Consider the following 27,685-nt stretch of genomic DNA (forward strand, 5'->3'; position numbering starts at 1 on the left):
GACAACAAAAAAAAAAAAAAGGTGTACTCACTGAGTGCATCGGCCCTGAGAGGAGGTGGGTGTCCTGACCCAGCATGTTGGACATCATGAGGGCGGGCAGCTCGGGGTAGGAGTAGGTGTTGAGCAGGCCGTTGTGAGGCAGGGAATGGAAGGGGTAACCGGACTCGTGCTCCATGAGGTGCAGCAGAGACGGGTCGGCATGGTTCGGGGGTGTGATGGGAGGAATCTCGTAGTCTTCATCCCCTCCTCCGCCACCGCCACCGCTACCTCTGCCCTGACTGGAGTAGCTCTGGAGAAGCAGAGAAAATAAAGGAATACATTACATCCATTAATTTTTTTTCTTCTTTTTCAGGTTTGCAAGAGGATCATTTGTTCCTAATTTATATTTGAAAAACAAAGGAAAGTCACAGATTGACAGACTCATGCATTTATATGTATGGCCAGTTTGGAGTCTATAACCCACCTACAGTCATTTGCATGAACGTGGGAGGCAGCGCATGAACAATATAAATAAAAATTTAAATAAATAAAATGAAAAGCTGGTTTTCAACACTCTTCTCATATTCTCTATCTTCTCTATGAAGAACTTGTCCATCCGACAATCGTACTGCTGAGCAACATTTTCATGGCAAACTGAGTTCAGTAACAATCCAGGAGAGGAACAGCTAACAGAGGATGTTCCAGAGTAATTAAAACACTACATAACTGGCTCTTAAATGCACCTGTTGATGTTTTTTTTGTTGTTTTTTTTTCAGATCTGTGTTTGCAGCAGACACTGAAGCAGCAGTCAATTCAGGCTGTTTTGCTGAAAATAAAAATAATTAGAAATGTAAATCGCCGGGCTTCAAAAAAAAAAAAAAAAAAAAGTGTAAAGAATTCATTCATACACAGCAAATTAATTAGAGTTAGACAACAACAGCTGCTGTACAGAATAATTTGCTTCAGAAAATCTTGACAGCTTTAAAGCAACAAACTGTCAGCCTGCACACCTATAAAATACAGTTAATCAAATTCATTACATGGAAAAACACCGTTGTATAGTAATCTCATTGCTGTAATGCCAATCATATTTTTTAGAAAATAGTAAAACTGGACTAAACAAACCTCACATTCCTCATTATGAAATGTATCCAGTGTGTTCAGATGACTAGCACGAGGTAAGACAACACAGATTTGATGGCACTAATAAGGTGATACATAAGCAGAGCCCGTGGTTGTCTTTTCCAGCGACTATCTTGACATATTATTACGCCGAGAAATATGGTTTTGTGCTCTCAAAAAGCATACTGAGGGTATTCACCAGGGAATGAAAAGCAATTTTGTCAGAGGCAATCTGATGCCAACTCCCCTTTATAATGACTGAAGAAAATTAATCATCACAAATAATATTCCAGTGTCAGCCATTCAAGAGCGTTTTAATAGAATTTTTATTATTCATGTCTCGTGGTACACATCAACTAGTCCGTTCTGCAACATTTCAGAAATCAATTCAATATCATCTTCGTGTAGGCTGTCATCTCGCCTGCCAGTGCAGCAATTCATCTTGCAAACAAATACTTTTAGCAAACAAATGGCAAGAAACGTCGAGGAACAGCTACAATGTCCCCACAAGCAGAACTGGTGCTTGAAGATAGGATAAAAGTCTCATAATGTGCACTATCATTAGGGAGAAAATAATAATAATAAAAGGGAGTATGTTTACTATCAGGGTGTGATGTGCTGTTTTCTTTTCCCATAACACTCACTCTCCTCGCTCTGTGCTTGCTGAGAAATATTATCACTGACAATTCCTTTTCCCATGGTAAAGGTTTTGCAAATGTTTGATTCTTTGTTGTCTAACATTTCTTATTGTTGTCATTTATTGTTAACAAGCATGTGCTGCAGGTTTAATTTAATAAGAATGAGAAAAAATCTTGCTGGCTTTCTGCATCTATCCCTATAGTTATATAAAGTGGCTTCTTTCTAATTATTCATGCATTAAATACACAGAGGTGAGGCAGGTAACCTGGAAAGCGACAGGGTCTGTCTGTTGATCAACAGCATGTGTCCTCATAATAGTGATCTCCCGCTGAAAGACGCCCAAGAAAAGAACTGCTAAATGCTAAGAATAAGTCCCCAGATAACTGAGCGGAAAAAACTGACTACCTTCAGCATAAGTGGCCGTAACACTGTCACATTACAGCAGTGTTTCCCAAACCTCGGGAATACAAGATTACAGCTGAAACTATCAGAATAACACGCCAAAAATTCATTGGTTTCACATATGATGCCCCCTTCTGATGTCCCACTGCTACAGTGAAGGTTTGGTTAGGTTTAGGTGCAAATGTTCTTGGTTAAGAGCAAAGGATATAATTAAAATGCCTGCGTTATGTTAGGGTTACTTCCCTTTCCAACCACGCCCTGAGGAAGACCCTGTTTACTCTGATGTGCCCTAACATAATAAAGGCATTTTAACTATATCCTTGGCTCTGTATGAATGTGCCTGAAGTTAGCCCAGCAAGTAACCATGTCAACTTCAAGACCACCTTGCATTTACCTGGAGATCCACTGCGGCATAACCGAGAGCACTCGGTATTTTTCTTTGTACTCGGTTAATAAAGTTAAGAAAAGATTGTGGTCAAAGCCTATAGTGAGAAGAAACTGAATTGACTGATCAAACGACTCCACTCTGAACATCACTGTGTGGTTGAACTGCTCACTGCTCACAGTTCACAGACATGTGCATATGCAGGATAGGCACTGCTTGGCTATAAAGGGTCACAAGCCAGAATGAGTAGGAAGGTCTGCTTTATGCAACCCTTTCTAATCACAATGAAGAGGAACTGAGGAGGGAATGAAAACAAAACAGAGGCTTGTTTGACAAGAACGAGTAATTAAACACACTGGGATCAAAAAAGGAAAAAGTACGTATGAGGGGCAGAGACATAAAATGTACTTCACCATATAATACACTATAAGGGAAGAAATTGGCCTAAGCATTCATCTGACCCTGACTCAAAATGTTCATGTGCAGCGCTTGCACAAGACCTCATGAAAAAAAAATCTGTTTCCTTCATCCGTAGCTCCGTCATGTGTTCGATGCCATGTTGATTCTGAGCAGTAAAGCAATTTCAACAACACTGATATATCTGTACGGCTTCAATTAAGGTTTTTGTTGGACGTAAAAAATTTAGCATTGATCCAATTATACAATAGGACACACGATGCGTTTTGGACACTTCCTCTCCACCCCGAGATGAAACATAACTGTTGTCATACATATGTACTAAGATTTAAATGCTGTCAGAGGCTATTTTACGGCCGTGCCTTCCATCGTTTTTGTGTATCTTTTTTTTTTTTTTTTTTCCTTTACTGCCTCTTATTATGCCCTTGGAGATAAGACACAGGACAAGGACATCACAAGTTTAATATTTTCAAACATAGATAAATAATTCATAAATATCCTGTCTTTTACAGACATGGAGGAGAGTGGATAAAAGAGAGAGGGGTCAGAAAGAAATGCCAAATGTTGATTCAGCCTTCTCTTGCTGTAACCTTCACCCCCCTGCTCCAGAGGTGAAATTTCAGCAAATCTGTCATTTTCCTGGACAAGGACAACGCTTTGGACCTTCTATCTACATATCAATTCTTTACTTATTCTCTCTCTGGTGGCAACAACCTTCTTTTGTACATCAGTACATCAAAACCCCATATTGCTCACAATCTTTAACATAGTTTATAGATGTGAGATGTTGCTCCGAGGCATATTGTCTATCATCATACACAAAGCAGCCCCTGCTTCTTTGAAAGAAAGAGGGAGATGATTCACCCCATGGGAACAGTGGTGAGGTTTTTATCTATGGAAGATCCAGCCCGACAAAGTGTGTATGACGTCTGATGTTCTACATTTAAGATCTTAAGATCAAGTTGAAGCATATTTTTCAGTACATTTTCTATTTGATTTGAACTTATGATAAAATTATTCAGATGTTAAAATTTTTTAAACTACTCAGGTGTTATAGGCTCAAAGAACCTCCAGATATTCACTTTGTCGTACAGAAGCTGCACAGGAAGGCAACTAGCTGCATGTAGCAGGTAACAGTCTCATAGTATTTCAAAATATGAGAATGAGCTGAGAATGAAATGGAGATCATGATAAGGTGAAGATACCAGTCATCCACCAAGGAAAACATGAGAGTACATGACATTTGACAGCAAAATGGACATACACTTTTCACCTATTTGTAAAGCTGTGGTTGGATACAAAAAAGTAAAAAAATAAAAATAAAAACCCTGCACAATAATACATTTCCAAATGGTTTTCATGAATTTTCAAGACTACCCACATTGTGTTTCTAGCAGGTATCAAAAACTGACAACTATGCAGAATTGGCACCGACGCTTCGTAAGATTCTTAGTCTTGTTTTACTAAAACTTAATTTGTTGATTTACTGAAGAGCACACAACTGAGCTGAAAACCTTACTTTTTTTTTTTACCTCCACTGATTTCATTGTTCACCTTGCTGATGGACAGTAGAGGTGTGCACCAGGGTGTGTCAGCACACAGTGACATCACTGTTGGGTGTGTTGAAGGTGCACACTTCTGGCAACACCCAAGACACACCCTGAGGTGCAACAGAGTAAAAGGTTTTAATAGGTTAGCATACTCTGGGAGACAACTCCATTGATATGTTATGATATGATATACTTGAAAAAATTCACGTTGATTCTGTAAATAAGATGCTTTTTATTGAAATGTGTTTTTATTCAGGAATGTAACAAAATGTATTGTTTAGGTACAATAAGTATCTACAAGGCAAATATACCCAGTCACGCACTTTCTGGTCCTCTTGCTTACATATGGACACAGCATCATGTTTACATCCTCATAAGTTAAGTTCATAAATGACTGGAGTCCATCTGTTGCAGTTGTTAGTCACTGCAAAGCAAACAACTGAAATCTCAGCTTGAGCTTGTAAGTTGAAAAGACTCCACCTTGTCAAGTTATCTTAAGTTATTAAGTAGTTTTAAATGAGAACAAGTGAATCCGCTCTGTTTAGAGTTTTCTTGACACAAATGAATGAGGAGATGAAGTCATCGGCTTGGTGATGGAGTCACTGGTGGCCTATGAGGTGTTTAGTGGAAGACAGCTCATCTGGGAACAATGATGTGTTCGTCAAAGGGAGGAGAATGAAAATGTTGCACAGTACACCAGAGAGCCTGTCATGCCTGATGAGGGGCAAATTGTCCAAAGACAAGAGCTGTCTTTGATGCACTTTGTTATTATAGCTTCAGTGAGTGACACACTCACAGTGGTCCTGCGAATACAGAACACTGATCAGGTTTTAAAATAACTAATCAGAAAAAAAGCAACTACTCTTTTGCGTCATAAAAACCACATAACTTTGAATGAGTGTACAGTGTCCTATGAAAAGTCATCCAGCCATATGCTACTTTGTAAAAAAAATGACAGAGCAGCATGGTTTTGGAGACAAACAACAGCTGGCCATGCATACATAAAGGTCTTCGCGTCCACTCTGTGTATTCCAGAGAGACGGATGGCAACAGTAAATCTTTAAAACATCTTATGGGGAAATTTCAAAATTCACCTTCACAGATCAACCTTGCAGAGCAGAGAAAGGACAAAAATCAAACTCATCACTAGCGGGTGTTGAAACGTCGTGCGATGTCGTGCTGCACAAGTGACCATTACAGTGACGGTCTGCAGGGTCCACAAAGGCTATCTGACCTGGCTTTGAAACGACAAGGAACTCCATTTGGGTGATGTATCAAGAGAAGCTGATAGTGTAGTACAATAGAAGGGAGAATGGAAAAGCAGACCCACTGGGCTGACTGACAGCAAGACAGAACTAGGATAAGTGAAGTGTGCGAGGGTTGGGTGGGGTTGGGTGGGGGGGTGGGGGGTCCGATAGTAGCTCAGGGTCATAGCTAGCGTCCGTCACCAAAGGACAGGTGGGTTGTGGTGAGCTTCAGCCAATAGCGAAGGAGTGAGCTAACCTCTTCCCTGCTCCCCCATGCACTGGTAATTCTCTCAAATGTCACATCAAAATGGATCTCATTTAGGTGGGTAAAAAAGAACCTGACTCTCCATTGCAGATGTGGGTGGACCTGTGGTGGATTGCACCTGAACTCCGAAAACACTGCTGCAAAGGAGGTATTTTTGAAAAGGTGTGGAAAAAGAGCCGTGTGCCAAACATTTATGTCAGTTCAATTAAAAAAAGAAAAGAAAAGAAAAAACATCACAGTTATAGATCAAAGATGAAGGGTGAAAAAATATCTCCGATCTTTGCACCAAAACACAGAGAAATAGAAAATTCTTTAATGCTTCGGCCAAAGGCTGTGCTTTTTTTTTTTTTTTTTTTTTTTTTTTTTTTGACAAGGGGTGCAATACTGTGGTCTCAGCCACATTTCCTATTCTTATTCATTAGGGAGAATCGTATAAATAAATAAAATATGTTGTCTCGTAGTCACTCATCCCCCCCAAGGGAACATGGAAGCCCCAGTAATCACATATGGCACAATAGCTCGCCCATAATCCCCTTTATTTTTATTTTCATGATGTCACTCTCTTTAAGCCCCTTGCTTTATGAGTCGCAAACGGAGTGGTGAGGGGAGGAGAGGAGGAGCAGAGAGGAGAGGAAAAAGCAAGGGAGGGGTGAAAACAAATGATGTGGATCCCTCATTGTTCTTTCTCTATGCCCTCATTCCAGTCAGGGTAATAAGAGAACATTGTGATTTACTGTCAGTGAAGCGCAAGAGTGCATCAGAGAGAATCCACTGCGGCAGGGGCCATTAAAATAGATTTAACTTCCCACAGTATTAGGCCAGATGTCTACACTTCTATTATATTTCAATCAGCCATGACCTTGGTCTCTATATGATGAGAAAGATCACTTGGAGAGAGGGAAAGAGGGAGTGAAAATACATGCGAAAAACCAATAGAAATATCAAACTACTTAGTCTCACTAAATCCCTCTGCTCCGTCGTGCAGCATATACAGAGAGAAGCTGGGACCGAAATAGAGCTAAGGTTTCAAGTTCTCTTAAAAGAGTGTATGAATCATTGAGTGCACTCTCACTGCCGATAAGTTTTTTTTTTTCAGTTTTTTTGGGGGAGTGCTGCTTTTCTGCGGGGTATGTATTTGAGGAGGGACCAAGGGAGTTTGCCAAAAGAGAGGGACAGTGGGCTGTTTGATGTTCTTAAAAGCTTCAGATATCAACAGAAAAGACGAATCTGTTAATCTTCTTCGAACAAGGAAAATGTTGACTTCTCACAGCACCATGGACCCCTGTCTTTGAACATTTCCCTCTCATATTTTTTCATCCTGCTGTTTATCCTGACTCACCAATATTTCTCTATTCCTTATAAATCTTGTATATCTTTTTTTTTTTTAATCCTTACTCTGAGTTAGGATTTCCATCCATTTCAGTGCCATGAAAACAGAGCAGAGGTCACTGCTTGTTCTGTTTCAGAGGCTGATGGTAATTGGACTTATTGGCTGACATGGAGTGACCTACATAAAGAACTACCGATTCCTGGTTACAACTGTAACTTACCATCCCTCCTAGCATGGGTGTGGATGTTGAGCGGATGTTCCTCTGATGTTCCTCCAGCATTGTTTTCAAATATCGATGCTCCAGTGCTGGTTTAGAGCTGGAAAGAACTGTTTTCAGCCTGAATTCACGATACTGTAACTCCCTCTTGAAATTTAAATACACGCTGTACAATATGTATCTCTACTTCATTCTCGCGACCTTGCCAGCGGCTCTGTACAGCCTCAAAGAGGCAGCGAGATGTGTGTTGGCGTTTTCAGACCCTCAATTTTCATTTTTCATCCAGTGTCTCAAATGTCCCCCTAACTTTTCTTGCAGGATAAGGATGCAAGGATAGAGGAAAGAAAGAGAAACACATTCACTGAGGCGTGGAGGGGGATGGGGAGGCAGGGGGTGGTGAGGGGTGTTTTGTGGGGAGGGGGAGTGTTATGAAGCGAGCAGAGTGTTGTAGTTGTGGTGGTGGGGGTATGATGGTACACTGTGAGTCACTATTAAGTAACGGTGCCTTTTCACATCAGCATCGCCCACGTCGGGTGTGCGGTGTCAGGGTGTACTGAGGTGTCTCTGACTCAGAGATGGGGGGGTGGGGTGCGTTGGGGTGGGGGTGGGAGGGGTGCTGGTCATACTGGTAAAACAACATCTGGATTTCTATTAATGATTGATTAACATCATCATGTCAGCTGCTTGTAATAGAATTCATCACTTTTCTTTACCACCTAGCATGGTTAGCTTAGCCTGAACGATCAATATGTGTTTTACACTTTGTTGATGTGGGAAGGAAGCACATTTAGGTTAAAGGGCTAGATGCTTCCAGCCTGTATACTAAGCTAAGCATTTCCCAAAATGTTAACTTATTACCGTACTTCAGGCTCTCACTGTATTTGGGCTTAAATTATCCAGAAAGAATTCCTTTATTCGTTGAAGGAGTCTTGTTAAATTCTTTTTCATATACATATCTCAGAAAAGTGTCTTTAATCACAATGAAGAAAAATGTCCATGTCTTTTAAAGGTACTTCAGCCACAGATGTTACATTCATTGATCATGTTACTGTAGCTGCTGCAATAAGTAGACAGGGTGGAGGATCAGACTTGAAACTGCTTTACAAGGGTAAAAAGAACATAACTGGAAATCAAACCAATATAACTTTGAAGTTGTAAAATTAAATGAAATTTTTAAGTTCAGGTAGGTTGACTCAGTTGAATAAGTGAGATATGAATGGATAAAATAGACAAATTAGTCACTCATATTTGTATACAGAAACACAGTGTGGTTATTTCATTGATGTGCTTTGCATCATTACTTTCTGTATTTGTGTATATGCTTTGGCACCATCTTTTTTGATAAAACATGAAGCCATTAGAGCTTGACGTGGACTCAGAGAGAGAGTTTGTGTGTATGAAGTTTGGCTGACTCCTGTAAGAGCCATACATTTTCAGGAGAGAGGAACTGGTTTGATGAACGTGGGTGAAATAACAGAGAAAGAAGGAGAAAGACAGAGAATGAGAGAGTGTCAGAGTTAAGACATACACAAAAATAAACAGACAACTGCAGACTGAAAGAGACAGAAACAGAAAGATGGAAAAATAAAGAGAGCGAGAGAGAGAGGAGAGAGAAAGAGAGAGAGCGAGAGAGAGAGTCTGTAGCCAACAAGTGAGGTTTCTATTCTAATCTCGACCATCAGCCACTGTTCTCTTGCAGCCGGCCAAATCGATAGAGACACACGGCTCAGCAAGACATCTGGAAGCAGAAAACACAGCGGCACAAACAGGCTGAAACTTGCTGCTTCTCCAAAGACCAGTGGCCCTCGTGCTTCCCCTTCTGCACAGGAACACAACGCAACAAGTACAACACAAGAGAGAGGAAGAGACGCACAAAATGACTCTCCCTCTTCCTTCCACTGGCTTGTTTTCTCTTTGAAACTCCATCTCTAACCAGCTATTTCTCTAAATCTTCCCGTTTTTGTCTCTAATTTCACGTAATCTATCGTATACACATGTACACACGTGGTCATGCATCCACATAGACTGATTATAGGGCGAGGAGAAGCGAGCCAAAATATACATGGAGGTACAAGTCTGCACGATCACTCAAACAGTTCGGGCCTGATATGAATCCAAATGAAGAACACTCATTGTCCATTATACAAATTTAGAAATTGTGTGGGCGTGGTTGGAGGCAGCCATTTGGTTTGGCTGTGATCATTCTCATGCAGCTATAACAGTGCTGTAAAAATATTCACCACAGTCAGCACTATTGGCATGCACGTGAGTGATAGCCTGGTAATCAGACTCAACTGCCATTTTCACTGTTTTATTCAGTCTGAAACCTGGTTAAAGTGAGCAGTTTTCTGTTTGGAGAGGGGTTTATTTTGCCCTCAGTAGTGACTGACATGTCCATCCCATCTACGTCTGTTTCAGTGGACACAGTGACTGAAGTCACTGTTGCTGGAGGAATTTCTTTTTTAAGCGTTTGGTAGAAATATGCTGAGTTGTTAAGAGTTGTTATTTCTGTATAAGTCGAATACATGTACGGTGCCTCTATTCTCAAACAGAAAGCTCTGATTGGTTCGGATGTTTTTACGTCTGGGGAATCAGCAGTAAGTGAACACAACACCAGACCTGCATGTATTCGAACTGCTGACAAAATCTGACATGTGGGCAGTGTTTCGAGGATCCAAAAAACATTTTCAGTCAATCAGGATAATTGAGATGTTTAATAATCTTTAATTCGACAAAGTATCCCTCCAGCATCTTTGTGTGTGGGCAGATATAAACAAGGCTGATCAACAAAATAACCCACCCACGCTTGTGCATATAGGCTGAAACCTCAACAGATGAACCAAATGGAAAACATCAATATCATCAAAACGTCTGGGAGTTCCATATGTGCATATCTTGTACTGAAACCATACAGTATTCAAAGCCTTGAAAACATCTTGTTTGAATGGACAGATTGTGTCCAAGCATACAGTAAACGGGCTCCTTTAAAGCTGTTTCTGATTAGCGGTTTTCTCTTTTTAAAAGCTCAGAGATGTTATGTGTAATGCAATCTCCTGGCAGTGTCAAACTGCTACCTCAGTGCGTATGCTGTGGAAGACCCCAGACATGCAAACAAAGGAGTCTCTGTTCTGGCTGCATGCACCTTTTTAACAGGCACACATCATGTAAAGGCTTGGGTGGGCATATTAACGCAGTGTTAAAACTTGCATCAAGACTCCTTCTTTCTTTCTCCTTTGAGCATTTTCCTCAGAACCAAAGAATAAAAGTCCGACTCCAGTTCTTTTACACAAGATAAACAGATGAGAAATAGTAAAAAATATTACTGAGTTGCATCTTAACATGTTGTTTTACAAACACAGCTGGGGAATGCTGAGATAGAAATAAGGAACACATTCCAAAAAATTATATATATATATATATATACATACACACACCAGAATTGCAGCATGTATTCAGCATATTCATGAGACAGTAATCAGCATCTCAAATTGATGCAGAAAATGATTCCATATTTGAAACCTTTAATTTGTCTGATTCACTGTAACGTCAAAAGCAAGCCATATGTAACAAACCACTGCACAGCTAATGCATACAATTAAATGCCAATTAAGAAATGATTGACTCACATGCACCACAAGCATTCAGGGTTATGAATTTTGTATGATGCACAGAGAAAATGCAGACATTACTTGCATATGGTGGCTTTGAAGGTATTTACAGGTCAACCTCTTCACACCCTTCAGATTGCAAATTCATTTATGTTGGAAAGGAAAAAGTTGTGCAGTTGTGCATATCAAGTCGTTTAAACTGTGAAAAATGGCTGTCATTAGTTCCCAGAGCCCAGTGTCATATCTTTGTATTGCTTGTTTTGGGGGACCAACATAAAGATATTAATTTATAATGGTGTAAAACAGAGACGAGCGGAAAGAGCAGAAAAAATGACCTGGACGATTAATTAATTATCTAAATAGTTGCTGATTAATTTTGAATTATTTTATCTTATTTGACTAATTGCTTCAGGTCTATATGTTCATATTTTTTAAAACAGTTTCAAGATTGAAATTTGTGCTCAACACTTAATGCAACCTTCAACTTAAGAACGAAGTCGCACATCCTTCCTCTTTCAAAATTTCAAATTAAATCTGCTGTATTAAAGGATCGGAAGCCGAACAGTGAACTCTGTGTTCTCTTCACAACTGGTGTGTAAGCTGCTATTTGACGGCACTGACAGAGCATCAACTGCAACTGACGTGTTTTGAAAAGCCCAAATTGCCTTATCCACTAAGACGGTATTTGTTGGCACAACACTGCAAACCTGGAGTGGGTGTTGATGATTGACACATGACCGCTGCAGCGGAGAAACTACAAGGGCTGTGCATTTATCCCAATTAGCACACACCCATGTATGCATGCAAAGTGACACAATTAGGGCAGACCAGGATATGTGGTTAACAATGATGGAACTCATAGTCTGCGATATGTGCTATAAGTAGACAATAAGCTGCTAAAGCTCCCACTCGACCCCTTGTTATAGTCACTCTTATCCCAACATCAAAGGAATGAAAACCTTTTGGCTATAGGATGGCAGAGTGTGTTTGTGTGGCTTTATGAGAGTATGTATGTGTGTGTGTGTATTTATGTGCACATATGTTGTTATTCATCAGTCTTTGCAAGGGCCAATTTAAGTTTTACACCCTGAGAGTAAGCACATTTTTGGAAAGTTAGGACATTTTGGCTGCTCTTCACTTAAGACATGGTTTTAGGGTTAAATTATATAAGTGTATTCATTTTAAAGGGTCGGTTTATGCAAAATGGTAGAGGGTAGCTCCAGTAAAAACAATTACAAGGTAGGTGTTATCCAGAATAATCAGAAAACCGTTTCTGGAAGCGAAAGTGTTTTTTTGCAGTGTGGATAAAATGACCCTTTAATGTTAGGATTGGGGTTAGGTAGTTGGAATTTATGTTGAGGGTCAAGGGCTAGGGAATGCATTATGTCAGTGTGGGCCCTCACAAGTATAAGACTATGAAGATACTGCATGTGCTGGGAGTCTATGCATAGTTTGCATATGAGTGAAACAAACTGAAACTGAGGACGTCTACTCACACGTGCTTATAGCTTATGAATAACTTTGTGTTAAACAATGTGCCACTTCCGTTTACAGCATATGAGTTCGAGTGTGTGTGTGTTTTGGTGTGAGTCAGTGTGTGTGTGTGTGTGTGTCCTTGGCCCTCTGGCCTTGTCCTGTGACTCTCTGACAGTATTTGGCGAGGCACTAATTGATGAGGAGCCTCCACCTCGTCGTGTTTTGTCAGAACATGAAGGCCTCGCTGCTGGACCGACAAATCCTGGAGCTCCAAATTCTGCCATATGTCCAGCCATGTGTTCCATGTACCAGCTGGGAGCACTCAGCATCGCGCCTGTCTAACTCACTGACTGTGTAACTTGGACTGCATGGTACTCCTGTCTGAGACCAGTAGGGGAGACCCGGGGATGTTTGTAACATGGGTCAGTTGTAACAATTTCAATTTCTCTTATTAGCAACGAGAATGATCTAATTCACCCTATACCTGCTCTATACCGCACAGATGATTTTAGAAGAAAACAACTAATTTTGAGGTAAGTTTTTTTTTTTTTTTTTACTTTATTTATTTTTGTAATAGCACTGCCTGCTTTGTAGTTAAACTCTTCAAACTTATATCATGTTTATTGAGAGTCTATGTAGATATTTTTCCTGCAATTTGTCAGTGCTAATATTTTAGCTGTTAGCTGTGAGTTAAGTAAGTTCATGGCTACAAGAGTCTGGGTTAGTTGTAACAACAATATCAAGTTTCGTCATAATCTTTATGTCATAATGTTACATTTTATCCCAGTGCATGCTACAACTAAATTAAGCTAAACTGACTAAACCATACACTGTCTGTTTTTGTTGCAGAGATAACAGCTACACCATTTAATAGCAGACATGTGTAAATAGTTTGTATCACATTTTGAACACTGGTTAAAAAGAGCTGCAAGATAAAGACAGAAATGTCAAAAATGTTACAACCATACCTGGTCTCGCCTACTTCAGTGAGTCTAGAACAGTGAAATGTTGCCCGCTAGTTTAGCTGTGAGCAACTTGTCTAGCTCAGCGGGTTCACATGGTACTAACACTGTAAGGGTGGATGGTTTAATCTCTCTGATGTTAAAGGTATATGTTACATTAATGTGCTTCAGATGAAAATCATCTATCAAACAGCACTTGTATTGTGGAGGTTAAAGGGATACTTTGGCTTATGAGGAATTAAATGTGTTTTCCTACTTAGTGAGAGAGGTCCATATTCATGGATGCCTTTTATTTAGAGTGATGCTGATCAGGGTGTGATCTAATGATATTTAAATCAGCTGATTGCTGTTATAAAAACTCAATTTTGCTCCAATAGCCATGTTATTTTCCAAAGGTTGAATTTAAATAAAGCTCCAGAGATCAAATCGTCTGACAAACTGCCAATTCTCTCATACATTTCAGACACGTGGTGAAACTGCCATAAATTCAACTGGCCATACAAACTCCATCACGGTGGACTGTAAAACTGGATTATATGCTGTGTGGCAAAACAGCTGTACAAAACTGATTCTAATATACTGACTTAATCTGTGGATTTGTGAAAGTGATACATTAAAAATACAAGACTAATAGTCCACAGACATGTTAGCAGCTCTGTGAGGCTGTACTTAGGCTCAGTGGTGTTTTCAGCTAAATGCACAGGTCAGCATGCTAACCTGCTGATGTGTAGCATGTATGTTTAGCATGTTCGCCTTCTTAGTTTGACATGTTAACGTGCTAAAATTTTAAATCAAAGTGCAGTATAAATAAAGTGGCGTGAAAAACCAAAATGTCAACCTTTTGGTGGCACTACAGCCAAAGTCAGGGCATCACCAAAGTCTGTAGGCTTCATCCTCTGGGGACCACGAATGTCAATGTCAAGGCAATCCATCCAGCTGTTGAGATATTTCAGTCTCAACCAAAGTGGTGGACTGACAGACAAACTGACTGACCTAAATACAAACTGACAGGACGACATTGCCATCCCTTGAGCCATGCTGCTAGCGTGGCTAAAAACATTTTTTTCTGTCAGTCCTACATGTCTAACCAATGTAAGGCTAGAAAGTCACAGCCTCAGTAGCCTGAGTGGTGGAACCTGAGCAACCATGATGGATCAGGTAGTGAAAGCACGTTTCAATTATGTGAATTTTTTTCCTTACAGTTGCAAACCACTAACTTAGCCATTTGTGGTAATTATAAGATCAATAAAGTTTTGCGCGTGTGTTGAAATGAGACATTAGCCGGCCATAGTTCCACTCTATTATTCGGTGGTTAATGGATACTTCTTTCTGTAGCTCCTCACATATTTACCAATGTAAGGAAAGACAACATAGCACTTGATGGTTTTTAAATTTGAATTGATTATATTATAATTCAAAGTTTCATATAGTGACTAATTTCACATGTGAAACATCCAGTCCAGCTCACATGCACCCACTGCAGCAGAAACATTGGTCCCAACATTGGTAATCTGACATTTCATACCTACAACAGTTAATAATGACATGACCACGCTCCACTGTGACTGTCACATTTGGCCATGTGACAGGTTTAACTGGCACTGTCTCCATTTACAACCAACACCTGTTTCAGTTAATGTTTACCTTTACCAGCGATTTTCCAACTCTTACCACAATGTATAATTCTGTTAACGAATGCAGTTAAATGCTGACACTTGAAATACAGAAGCTAATAATATGACAGTTTCCTCAGACATTTATTCATATACTGTAAGTCTGTGGGGTTTATAGGAGAAGATGTGGACTGGCTTACCTGGTTTGGTGACCGAAACTCTTGGTTATTGTCATTCATGTACATGTTGTCACCATCAAACTGTGGACAGAAACAGAAAGGAGAAATAAGTATTTTATGCAAAAGGCGGTTGAAAAAAATTTGGTCTCGGGGAGGAGGTGCGAAGAGGAAAAGCTCTTTACGGGTGGCCTGAAGTGTGAGACTAATGACTTTGTCACTTTGGTTAAACCTCGTGGTGGCATGGCAGCGTGGGTAATTACTGTTCGTCAGCGGGCCGGTAATTAGGCTACATGAGCAAAGTGACGAGAGATGGGCTTTTCCCTGTGGGCTCCGCTCTGTGTGTGTGAATGTGTGTGTGAGAGAGGGAGAGGGAGTGAGAGAGAAAGAGAGAGAGAGAATGAATGTGAATGAATCTATGACTGAATACAGTAGTAAAGGCTGTGTGTGCCTGTCTTTGAAGTTGTGGATCCAGTGTGTGTGTGTGTGTGTGTATGTGTGTGTGTGTCCCATGCAGTGAGGGTATGCTGTGTCTTCAGGACTGAGCTAATCAGGCATTGAAAGATCACTTGCTGCAGGTGCCAAAACACAGTTTGACACGGGGTTAGGATTCATGTAACAACAAATGACCCTTGACCCCCTTGTGCGCTGGGAAACAACTCCAGGTCACCAGTTGAGCGCTACATGCAACATGCTAGCTCTGATGACTAGTGTGTTGGTAAGCTAAATCCCAGAGGAATCCCCTACTGAGATGAGCTTTGAGTGGACTACAAATGAAGAAAAAAACAACAGAGATTCTGTTTCTACTGTAGCTCCAGAGAAAATGAGATATTGGCCAACGAACAGCTCAGTCACTAAACCTGTGCAATGTCAAGGTGACTGAGAAATTGCTACCACGTTAAGAGGAGCTGTATTGTGAAATGCCCTTGGCTTCCAAAGGCATCAAGCTTTGTCATACCATGCTTGAACCAAATGGAACAAACCTTGACTGGACTGGATAATAACACTCATGAACACACACACACACACACATAGACAACGCAACGTGTCAAATAAAGCCTCCTTTTTGTTTGTCGAATGAGGTCATTCTTTGTGATATCAATGCACTGAAAACTCGGGAACAGACAGCAGACACAACATGATCAAACAAGACAGCATTCCACGTCAAATTCCTCAGATGTGAAGATATGGTGGGGTGGGTGGGCTTTTCATTTGGGGTGATCTGCTTCGTGCCTATAGAGGAAGCGACCAAAGGCTTGACAGATAAACACACGCTGGATGTGAGTGAACACAAAGTGGATCATAAGATATACCTGCTCAAAACAATGCCCAACTAGGGAGACTAATGGACGGAAATGGACAGGATTCCTGGGGGTGAAATCTAATATCTACACTGGTAGACAGGAAAAAGTCGAAGTAGCTAAATGAGCATGTGAGTGGTGAGAAAGAGAAATTACTGTACATTATTGCAGGAGGAAGGACGGGGGAATGAGCGCCTGCCTTGGGGCAACGGTTGGTTAACAGTGCATATCATGGAAGCCCTTGTGAGGATTCACTTGGTTATTCTAATGATTACATTTACATTCAAACTCATGCGCAAACACGAAGCTGAGACATGTGCTGCATATACACTGCATTTAAGCCTCATTCACACCTCACATGATTAAACCAAGCCCGAGCCACGAACCAGCACTAAAACCTACATGTTTATTTATAGTGAAATTGAATGCTGACTAATTGTTCAACGCTATATGCTGGAGGAAAAGACGATAACTTGCTTAATGAAGCATGGCAGCATCTATCACCTGACTGATCTGCAGTGAGAAGTGACTGTAGCTCACAGAGAGGGCCGAAGTGATGTTGACCTTGGTGACATATCTGTAATAAACTCTTTGCTCCTCACATGAAAGCCTCTTGTCCTCTCCTAACTGAGCAATTTCATTCCATTGAAATCCACTTTGATATCACCGGTGACGTAAAGCCATTGTGAGAGCTTCTTTAGGATAAGATTCTCCCGGGTGAAAAGAGAGTACAGTCACTGAATAACGCCATTTTTAGCCACAAAACACTGCCAGATCTTAGCTCAATTCCAATACTGAATTCTTTGAGTGCAAAGCCTTATTATGTTTCTTTCAGCTCTGCAGGAAGAAATGAAGTCAGACAATGCTCGTTTTCGCCAATTACATCTGTAATATAATATTCACCATAAAGGCCAAAGACAGCCTAGAAAGGTCAGCCATTTTGTGCTTCAACATGGCTGCCCATATATTGCAATGTAAAGCTGTTTTCCCCTGCTCTTCTCTCGATAGCTCTCCTTTGCACTGCCTCGCTCTCCCACTTAAAATGCCAATTTATCCTCGGCTCAATGCTATCAGCTCTGCCATTACTCCACATTTACTGCAGAAATCATCTTCTCTCTCTCTGTTGTTCCCTTTCTCTTCATTTTCTCGCTCTTACTATTTTCTCTCACTCTCTCTCCACCTCTCCTTCTCTTCTCACTCTTTCTCACCCCCACCTTGCTTCTTTCTCTCTCCTCTGCTCCCTTTCCCATGTTCTCATCGTCCCCACCTCTCTCTGTGTTACAACCGCCCTCTACTTCTCTATCTCCCTCCCTACCCATCTTTCCCCCTCTTCCCTCTCTTTCTTTACTGGGCCTTGGCATCGCTTTCTCATCGGCAGTCTAATTGGGCATTCTGCCTGAGACAAGGGCCTCATTAAGCAGTAATTACACACATGTTGTTTTCGGCAAACATCTCTATTTGGATTGCTTTGCATGGTAATTGTTCAGCAGGGACCACTGCTCGCGATGTTTCCCTCCGTGACACACGTGGTGCTGTGAGAGAGGAGTAAAAACATGGAGAGGGAGGATGGAAGAGAGAAGGAGGGGTAGAGAGAAAGGGAGGGAGGTGGAAGAGAGGCAAATTGAGAAATGAAGAATGCATCCATGAGAGAAGAGGGATGAGAGTAACACAGAGGCAGAAAGAAAAGCTAAAAGGATGAAAGGCATGCTGAGGTGGTAAATAGAAGAAGACAATGAATAAATGACAAAGAAAGAGGTGGACCAATTCAGGATGAGAAGTAAATGAGGTTGAGAGAGAATGAAAAAGCCCAGAAAAAGAGCCAGAGAGTGAGTATATGAGGGAGAAGAGTGAGAAAGTAAAGACAGTGACAGAGAGAGACAGGGAGAGAGAGACTGAGTCCCAGAACTAGGTCATGCCTTGCAATCATCGACAAAGCTGAGCGTTTCAAAAATAATGAAGCCACAAGGTGGAAGTAATGCTAACTAGCATATCCAGGGAAAACATGTAATATTTACACAGTGCTAATGGTGCAATACAATGCTCGGATCTTTTCATCTTTGCAGTGCGTCGGTGAGACGGTTGATGGCGGGATTGGAGGCAAAATTACAGACTCCATTGAAGATTGTTTTTGATTGATGGACACTTCATATAAGCTCCTCATAAAGCCTTCAAGGCAACATCTGTTTGTGAAGGGGGTGGGGTGGAGATAAACTGCTTGTTTGCCTGTGTAATGTAATAACTGTCCAGTCATTAGAGAGAAAGATGATCTGGTAATGATGAAAAAAAAATTATTTTTTGAAAGCAAAGAAACCAATTATGTAGAAAACGAAATAACTTAGATGATGTGATCTAATGACATGCACAAACACTGAATCACACTGTGGCTGATATACCACTGTCTTTATGTGTCTCCTAACATAATAACTACAATTCAAAAGTTTATTTACACGATAGGGTGGAAAGTAACAAGTACATTTCCTCAAGTACATGTGCTTTAAGAAAGTTTACTTTTACTTTAAGAACAGGTCCGTTTTCTTACTGTAATTTTCACTTCAGCACATGTATTTATCAGCTACTTCCTTTGATGCAGATTCAGATTTTGCTTGCTTGCACTATTATACATTAATCTACTCAGCAGTATAAAAAAGTAGTGCACAGTATTGACCTTATTAGTCAATATCTTAATATCAACAATAGAATGAGATAGATACTACATCCTCTGAAAAGGGGCATTTCCTTTACTTACAGTTTTTACCACATGTTTACATTAAACAAACTGAGTTCTACTACCATGTCACATATCACACTAGAGCACATGTAGTATGGTACATGATATGACAAGTTGTAGCTGAGAGTACTCAATCAACATTCAAGTAGATCACTGTAACATCTGTAAAGAAAAAAAAGCATACAGTATCAGAGTAAAGGACAACCACAACAAACTTTTATAACTTTTCAATGTATAAAAGAGAATCTATAAGCAGAATGTATAATACTTGTGACTTTAAAAGCCTTTGCCAGTACACCAAGTCTCTAAAAATAATTCTCTCACCGAGCGGAATTAATAAGCCCAGAACAGTACACAGCCATTCTGTGAAGAAAGGGGTGTGGTGGTGGTGGTAGTGGTGGTGGAGGTGGGGGGGTGGGGGTGGGCTCATGCAATATGTATGCCTGTTTGAGCGCCCTTCTTCCTCATCTTCCCCCTCTTCTCTTTATTTCTCTCTTTACATCTCTCTCTCTCTCTCCCTCGTCCTCTGTTCAATTAAGCTGTAGGAGCGACCTAACAAACCTGAACCTGAGACAATGTGCCACTGAATTTTGATGCTGCCGAACTTGTCACGGCTGGTTCAAAGCCAGACGAGAGGATGAGACTGACAGACAGACAGACAGATAGACAGACAAACAGACAGAGGAGTGAAAGACAAAGAGGGTGAGAGGCAAGAGAGGGTAGCAGGGAGCAAAGAAAGAAAGAAAGAAAGAAAGAAAGAAAGAAAGAAAGAAAGAAAGAAAGAAATACACAGCTACAGTAGATAGATTTCCAGAGTTGCATGGGAGGAAGAGAGAAAGAGGGAGAGAGGAGAGACTATAGTAACAATTCTGGTGTTGCACCACGCCCCAAGCAAACAATGAACATGGGCAAACAATGAACATGACACACACACTCACACTCACACACACACACACACACACGGGGGGAAACACACACACACACACTCACACACACACACACACGGGGGGAAACACACACACACACACTCACACACACACACACACACACACACACACAAAGCCCATAAAAAGCACAGCCTGTGGCCATGGCGACACATGCTCTGTTGTCGTTAGATAAGGGAAACAGGGCCTCTTCCTGGGTGTGAGAGTTTGATCCTGCACACACACACACACACACACACACTGCGCACACACACTACATGTGCACACTCAGCTGCAGCAGCACTGGGGTCACATCCACCAACACCCAGCATCTTATGTATCCTCACCTTTATCAACATGCATGGTTCATTTTCATATGCATAACCCGGGCCATGTTTACTTGGACACACTGTGCTCCGGTCAGTGGACCTCATAGACGATCAGATACCGACAAGATACACGGAGCAGCTTCCTGTATCTCTCTGTGGGATTTTGATGGAATTCTGTCGGGAATTCACTGGCCTCGTGCCATCCTAGAAAGTATTTACTAGTTAGAGGCATTGGAAACATGAATCTGTGTGGTGCTGCGTTTCCTCTAAGGTCTGTTTCAAAAGCGTTAACAAACAATCTGCATTACCTCTGCAGCTGCTGATGTTAAAGAAACATTCTGTTAGAAATATTTTCTTATATTGTCAGTGATGGTGCGATCCATCAGCTCACATCTAATGAGCATCAGCTCTGTTTGTTGTGATTCGGTCTGAAGCATTCCACAGAGAAACAATAGAAACACACAAACACACAGCGCCCTTCCTATCAGCAACAGCTTGAAAAAAAAAGAGAAGCTATTTCACAAAAGACATAATACAGGTTCCAACCGCTTCCGGCTCCACCTATACCTTGTGACGTGTAAAAATGAAAAAGGCAGGCTGAAGCTCTCATTCATCCACTTTCTGTTGCACTGGAGCAACCACAAAACAGAACCAACAGTCAACAGTAGAGATGGTGAGAGATGGGAGGAGAGATTTAGGAGAAAGGCTGTGTGTGTGTGTGTGTGTGTGTGTGTGTGTGTGTGTGTTTGTGTGTGTGTGTGTGTGTGTGTGTGTGTGGAGGCTAGGTGGGGTGGTGCTAAATTAGGTTTTGTTTCCACTGTGAACTCGGGTTCATTGCGAGTTAGTAGATTCCGGGCAAGATAGCAATCTAAATGTTGACCCACGTCAGGTCACAAGTTTTAACAGCAACAGCAATCACTTTAAGAATGTTTTAAAAATTTGTTTTTCTATTTTTATTTTTATTTCCCAGTCTCAATTAGATTTTGATTTATCTATCATTAAAATATATATTTTTTTTAAATAGTAATTTCTAATAATGGGATAATTTGTTCCAAATGCAGTCAAGACAAACAAAGAACCAAAACTGTAATAATCCAGACACTGTGTTAAGCTTATTATAACTTCATACTGTTGTTGCAAATGGCAGAAACAAAAAAAAAGTCCTAAAAAGTTAGAACCCAAACACAGAAATCATAGTTAACAGCAGACAGCAGACTCATGTTTGCCAACCTGCCAAGTCTGTGATTGTTTCATACCAAACGACACTGTGCCAAATGAAAGAATTCCAAGAACCAATAGTTGGTTATTATGATAAAGCGTAAAAAGACTGGGACAAGGGGAAATACTCGACTATGGTCTGGCAAACCTCAACTTCAAACTGCATTACGCATTGTTGACAGGCTGCCGCCCGGCAATGACAATAGTGGAGTTGGTGATGAGTGGTGGTGAATCTGAAACAGTATTTATAGTTTAAAGTTGTAAAAGTCTTGAATTGAAATCAAAGCATCTTCATTGGACAAAATTAACATCAGTTGATATTATATTTAAATTAAGTCAGTAAGTGTTAACTAATTTGTGAGGCAGAAAAAATTGCACCCAAGGCAGATTAAGACATCAGGTCCTTTTTCAAAAGGAACTCAAGTGTAAGTAACAGCTGAGCTCAGCTAATAAGAATCTTTAATCAATCCAAACATCCATCTTCCTTGAAATTATTTGGAGAAATATTTACTTTTTAATGCTCCTTCCTACTTTCCATAAGTGGATGAAGAGCAGAGTTCTTACTGCTTATGGGTCATTAAAAGATGAACAGTAATTATAAAGTAAATTAGCCATAGCTTGTCCAACTTAATGTCATGCATAATTTTATTCTGAAAATCCTGTCAGCAACATCCTGACCAACACAGGTGAGCTGCAGGCTGTCAGGTGAGCTCTGATGTCTTATTGTGAAAGATCTTGCCCAAAATTCAGGAGCTGAATAAAAAAGAATACGTTAATAATATGTTTTATGATATAATTTAAAGATCAGTTTGAGCATCAATGTGGCTCTGTGATGAAACTCATGAGCAGTGTTTCCCAAATCTATAAAATGAAACAACAGAGCAACAGAACCTCAGGTGAGATGTGAAAATGTCTCACATCAAATAGTTGGTTCTAGCAGAGCAGCTCAGGGTTTTATACATCTATTTTCTTAACATTTGCATTTTGTAACTTTTAACATCAAGATAAGGTCAAGATGTCCATTAATTAATAAAAATATAAAATATCTGTTTAAAATAAAAAAAAAATATCATGATACAAGTCCAATTTCAGACGAGTTATATCAGCAAACACATATTTTTTGTAGTCAGGCTCTTTATGTACATATGTGAGCAAGTGAATGAGAAAAGAGAGAACATGTGTGCATATTATTTTGGCCATCTGACAAAAATGTCCTGACCAAAGATAAAACCAAATCTACGCCCTTGATGCAAGATTTGGATTTCATTAGGGCAAATTTCTCGCCCTGTCTCAACTTTTCTTTTTTCAGAACCGAATGGCAGACAGACAAAGTTAGCGGCTAGTTGGTGAACGTAGTGGAGCATTCAGCAGCTAAAGAGCCGGCTATTTCCCTCCATAGTTGTCAGAGACTAAAACAGAGCTAAAAGGAGAGTGAATATTAGACTTAATATTCATCAGGTGGCCAGAAACATGACTCCAAATGAATGTTATTGTTGCTTATATCTGTTGGAATAGGTGTAATTGGGTAACTGTTCGCTAACAAGCTGAGGTTTTAGCCTGTTTCTGCTGTCCGAGCAAAAAATATGTTATTGCAGGATTAAGTTCAACAGTCAAATAAACTTTTGTATAAAATCGAAGTGCAGCTTTAGGTAAAAGCTTCTCTGCCTGTTGGACTTGTTGGATAAAACATGGCTGCACTGTAAAGCGGTACAGGTAAGTCAACATGTACTTTGATTGTATGTCATGTAATCGGTCTGCTTGTACAATAACTAGAACAGTGTGCAAACGAGGTCAAAACCACGTAGTGCACCACGTGTGAGTGTATGTGCAAAGTTATAACAGAAAAAGAATATGTCAGACCAAAATGCCACCCACACGGCCTCCCTCATCCTGCCATGGTGGCCTTCAACGGCCTGCCTGCTAACCATTGCTGTGAAACACCTTCTTAGCATCAAGCACACTAGAATCATATGCAATTAGGAGCTAGCCCCAGCAGGTGCAGTGGGGGTATTCTTAACAACATAGGTGCTACTAGGAGGAAAGTAGTTATCCCACCAGTCTACCGGACACATTCTGTCTGAGGTGACAATGTGTGTGTGTGTGTGTGTGTGTGTGTGTGTGTACGTGTGTGTGTGTGTGTGTGTATCTGCTCATTTATGTGTCTGCGTGTACAGCACGTGTGTCTGTACAGTATGTGCATGTCTCTACGTGAGTCTATGTCAGTCAGGTTTCTCTGGCAGCAGGAGAGGATGCAGAGTACAAGCCACTTTTAACTGACTGGGGTGAACAGCAATGAGAGAAGATAAAGGGCAGAGTGAATGTCACATTACCCCAGCCCTTTGCCTCTGCTCACCGCAGCATCAGATAACTGCAGCAGGAAAAAAAAGTCTGGTTTCCTCTAGCATATAATTGGTTATCTTATTGCAATCTACTGCTCTCTTGCCTCTGCACAGAATAAAGTATGAAAGAGCAAAGGGAGGAGAAGAAAAATAGGCTGAAGTTTGACTGTTCTGGCAGCGACTAAAATAAATCATTACAAGCACACATCAATACACATAAATATATTTCCATGGGTGGGTTCTTTGTTTGGAGAAACACAAAAGGTTTTGGCTGTATGTTGCTATGGGGGTCCTTTATACACCAACATGGCATGGACAGTACAGAACATACAGTTATACAAGGTGTGAAGGAAATGTTGTAATTGGTGAACTACTGATGCTGATAATCAGGTTGTGGTGTGTTCACTTTCAAACAGTAAATAATTTTAGCACTAGTAACACATGCACAAATATTAACACAAAAACACAGTTAATGTCTCACCGTCCAATAGATTATCCATGTAGTTTTAACAAAAGATATGAAATCCACAGGAAGCAACATTGCAACATGTTATTCTGATAACAGGCTGCATGAAGACAGATCTGTGTTATATTTTGGGCATTATCTGTTTCTCTGTAAAATAAGGGTGTTTTACAGTCAATTAATCAAATATTAACTCTTAATATCAAACTTTAATATGGCTAAGGTGCTTTAAGATTCAGACACGGATTCCCACACAGCGTGACCTGACTGTAACAACTACAGGGCGTATTTCGCACCTTTGTATGTTTTCACACATATGTTACTGCAGTTAAGAAACTCCTGAAATCATCTGTCATTTACAATAAGTTTGTCTATTTCTGACGACAAGTACATGCAATATTACTATATACATGAATGTGTTCACACGTATGTGTGTAAAACATGGTGTGCATGTGTGTCTTCTTGCAGGGAGTAAATATGTCTCTCCATGGCAAGCAATTTCATTACAATTGTAGATATCCTCAGTTTGGAGCCCCTAAATACCACTGGGTCCAGGTCAGTACCTTGTGGTACACCTTTCCAAATCAATGAGCAAGAACAAACAGAGGTTCAACAGAGAAGGTTTAAGAAATTGGGGGCTTGGCTACTGTATCTCACCACAGCAGTGGGCAGTCTTTTCCTAGCTGGATTGATGCCTGGAGGGGGGGCAGTGTGGAGCCTAACCGCTCGTTCACCCACACTGTACCGGGCCTGTGGTTAGAGAGAAAGACAGCAGGGAGAGAAAGAGAAGAGACAGAGAAGACAAAGGTGGGGAAGGAAACGAGATGGCGGGGCTTTAGTTTGCGAGGTACAAGCAGGGCATTTGTAAAGGAACATGTCAAGGGCCCCCCTCCCTCGTGAACCTTTCCCTCCTTCTCCCTTCCTCAGATTGCTCTCCTCTTCCCTTCATGCCCCGCACACGCGTGCAGGGGGAGGAGTAATGACATGAGACTTACACAGTGACTCTACGCAGCGCCATGCTAGGGGAAGAATGGAGGTTAATGAGCTGACATCGCCTCCACCCTGAACACGCCTCCTCCCCATGCCCACCTCCCTTCTCTCTTACACACACTGACAAGCATATACACAAACCCCCTACAAGAACGTGGGGCTGAAAGCTGGCATAGAGCCAAAGATCTGGAGCCTACAGGAGTATCATGGAGCAACGAGTGGATTTTCTCTTTCTTCATGTATAGAGCAGCTTTGGGGTATGAACAACTGTCAGAGTAATGTAATATAACATTATTACTAAATAATGTTATGTTATAACTTTTTGGATAGTTGAAAAATGTGTCTGACAAGGATGTAGTTTGGCCTGAGGGTGGCGCCATGTTGCTACCTAAATCAAAAGGGTTCAACCCTTCACACACTAGGAATTTTTGGACATTTAATTTGCTACGACTGATTTAGGGCTGTGCGATATGACGATATATATCACGTGATGATAGGAAAAAGTCTATGGTTTCATACTATGCTCTATCGTTGATTTCGTTTTGTCACAAACTACACTTTTTACTGCGATGTCTTTGCGTCATTTGGACGATACTATGCACTCTTCCACACGGATGCAGGCAGGAAATTTGCATGAAAGTAAAACAAACAAACATCAAGGAGAGCGAATGTGACACAGAACAGGGTAATTCCAAACAGGAGAGGGACTCGACCAGGCGAGACATGTAGCTCGTACTTAAAAGAGGGGCTACTTCTACAGCATGGATGTGAAAACTGTACTTTGCAAATTATGCCACAATGCACACAAGTATCATTTATATGACGAGTATATAATTCAAATGTAATAAGAAATAGGCCTTTCCATGTGATCATTTATATAAACAATTAATTCATTGAATTTACATAAAAGGTGCTATATCATGATTGATATCGCTATCTGAAATGACCCTTATCGTGATATGCAATTTTGGTGATATTGCATAGCCCTAGGCTGACTGATTTTTTTGGAGAAGTGGAACTATTAGTGGCACTAGATGATCAGAATCACCAAAAGCATTAGAATTCATCCTCTGGGGACCATGAATATGTTTATCCATTTAATATTTCACATTGGGCCAACTTGTTTTTCAAAAAGGAAAAAGATGGATGGACCAACTGAAACTGTCACCCCTATAGTGAAGTTACTAGCATGTCTAAAACACAAGTGTTAGCATTTGACCAAACACTACAAAAGTATACACAACTGTTGACTTGTTAAGGACAAACACCTCTTGTCCCCAGACCACAGAGCACACAGATCATGCTGCTAAAGTGCATGCATTGCTGTGAATAACCAATCAGACCTTCAGATGCCCCCCGATTTCTTGGTTGTCACGTGGTGGTGTGTGGGTGTACAAGATGTTAAATAAAACTTCAGTGGCCTTTTAGTTGCATCACAGGAAAACCAACATGTAAAGGTAGTACATTTTAACATATAAGAGCCCATCTGAGCTGACGCATGCACAGACATAAATAAAAGATAGAAAACTAGTTTAATACACTTTAACAAAGCCAAGTGACATTTGCATGAGCCTATCTGAGGTTAAATAAACAGATGCAGGTGGACTCAAGGCTGACATGAGACATATTCATTGTTTGACAGTAAGACATGCTGTAGTTTAATCTATATAGACTCACTAAGCACTTTATTAGGAACACCATGCTAGTACTGAGGGCTTCCCTTTGCTCTCAAAACAGCCTCTATTCTCGGCATGGATTCCACAAGAATTTGGAAACATTCCTCTGAGATTCTGCTCCATGTTGACATGATTGCATCATAATTTCTGCAGATTTGTCTGCTGCACACGCATGCTGTGAAACTCCCATTCTACCACATCCCGAAGGTGTTCTACTGGATTCAGATCTGGTGACTGGGGAGGCCACTGAAGTTCACTGAACACATTGTAATGCTCATGAAGCCAGTTTTATACGACTTTTGCCTTGTGACATGGAGCATTATCCTGCTG

The 27,685-nt window shown here is 40.7% G+C and overlaps 1 protein-coding gene across 2 annotated transcripts in view; it reads right to left on the reverse strand.

Moving 5' to 3' along the window:
- LOC111219072 (thymocyte selection-associated high mobility group box protein TOX-like) overlaps positions 1 to 27,685 on the reverse strand; it is a 78,198-nt gene that overhangs the window by 24,213 nt on the left and 26,300 nt on the right. Inside the window, exons 2-4 of one of the 2 annotated variants that reach the window (XM_022741658.1) lie at positions 25,347 to 25,439; positions 15,413 to 15,472; positions 32 to 289 (exon numbers count right to left, since the gene is read on the reverse strand). In XM_022741658.1, the coding sequence (XP_022597379.1) occupies positions 32 to 289; positions 15,413 to 15,472; positions 25,347 to 25,439 (411 nt within the window). The remainder of the gene's footprint in view (positions 1 to 31; positions 290 to 15,412; positions 15,473 to 25,346; positions 25,440 to 27,685) is intronic. The other variant, XM_022741659.1, reaches the window with a different exon arrangement.

Source organism: Seriola dumerili, unplaced genomic scaffold (assembly GCF_002260705.1).
Source record: "Seriola dumerili isolate Sdu_G_001 unplaced genomic scaffold, Sdu_1.0 BDQW01000056.1, whole genome shotgun sequence".
Classification (NCBI taxonomy): Eukaryota; Metazoa; Chordata; class Actinopteri; order Carangiformes; family Carangidae; genus Seriola; species Seriola dumerili.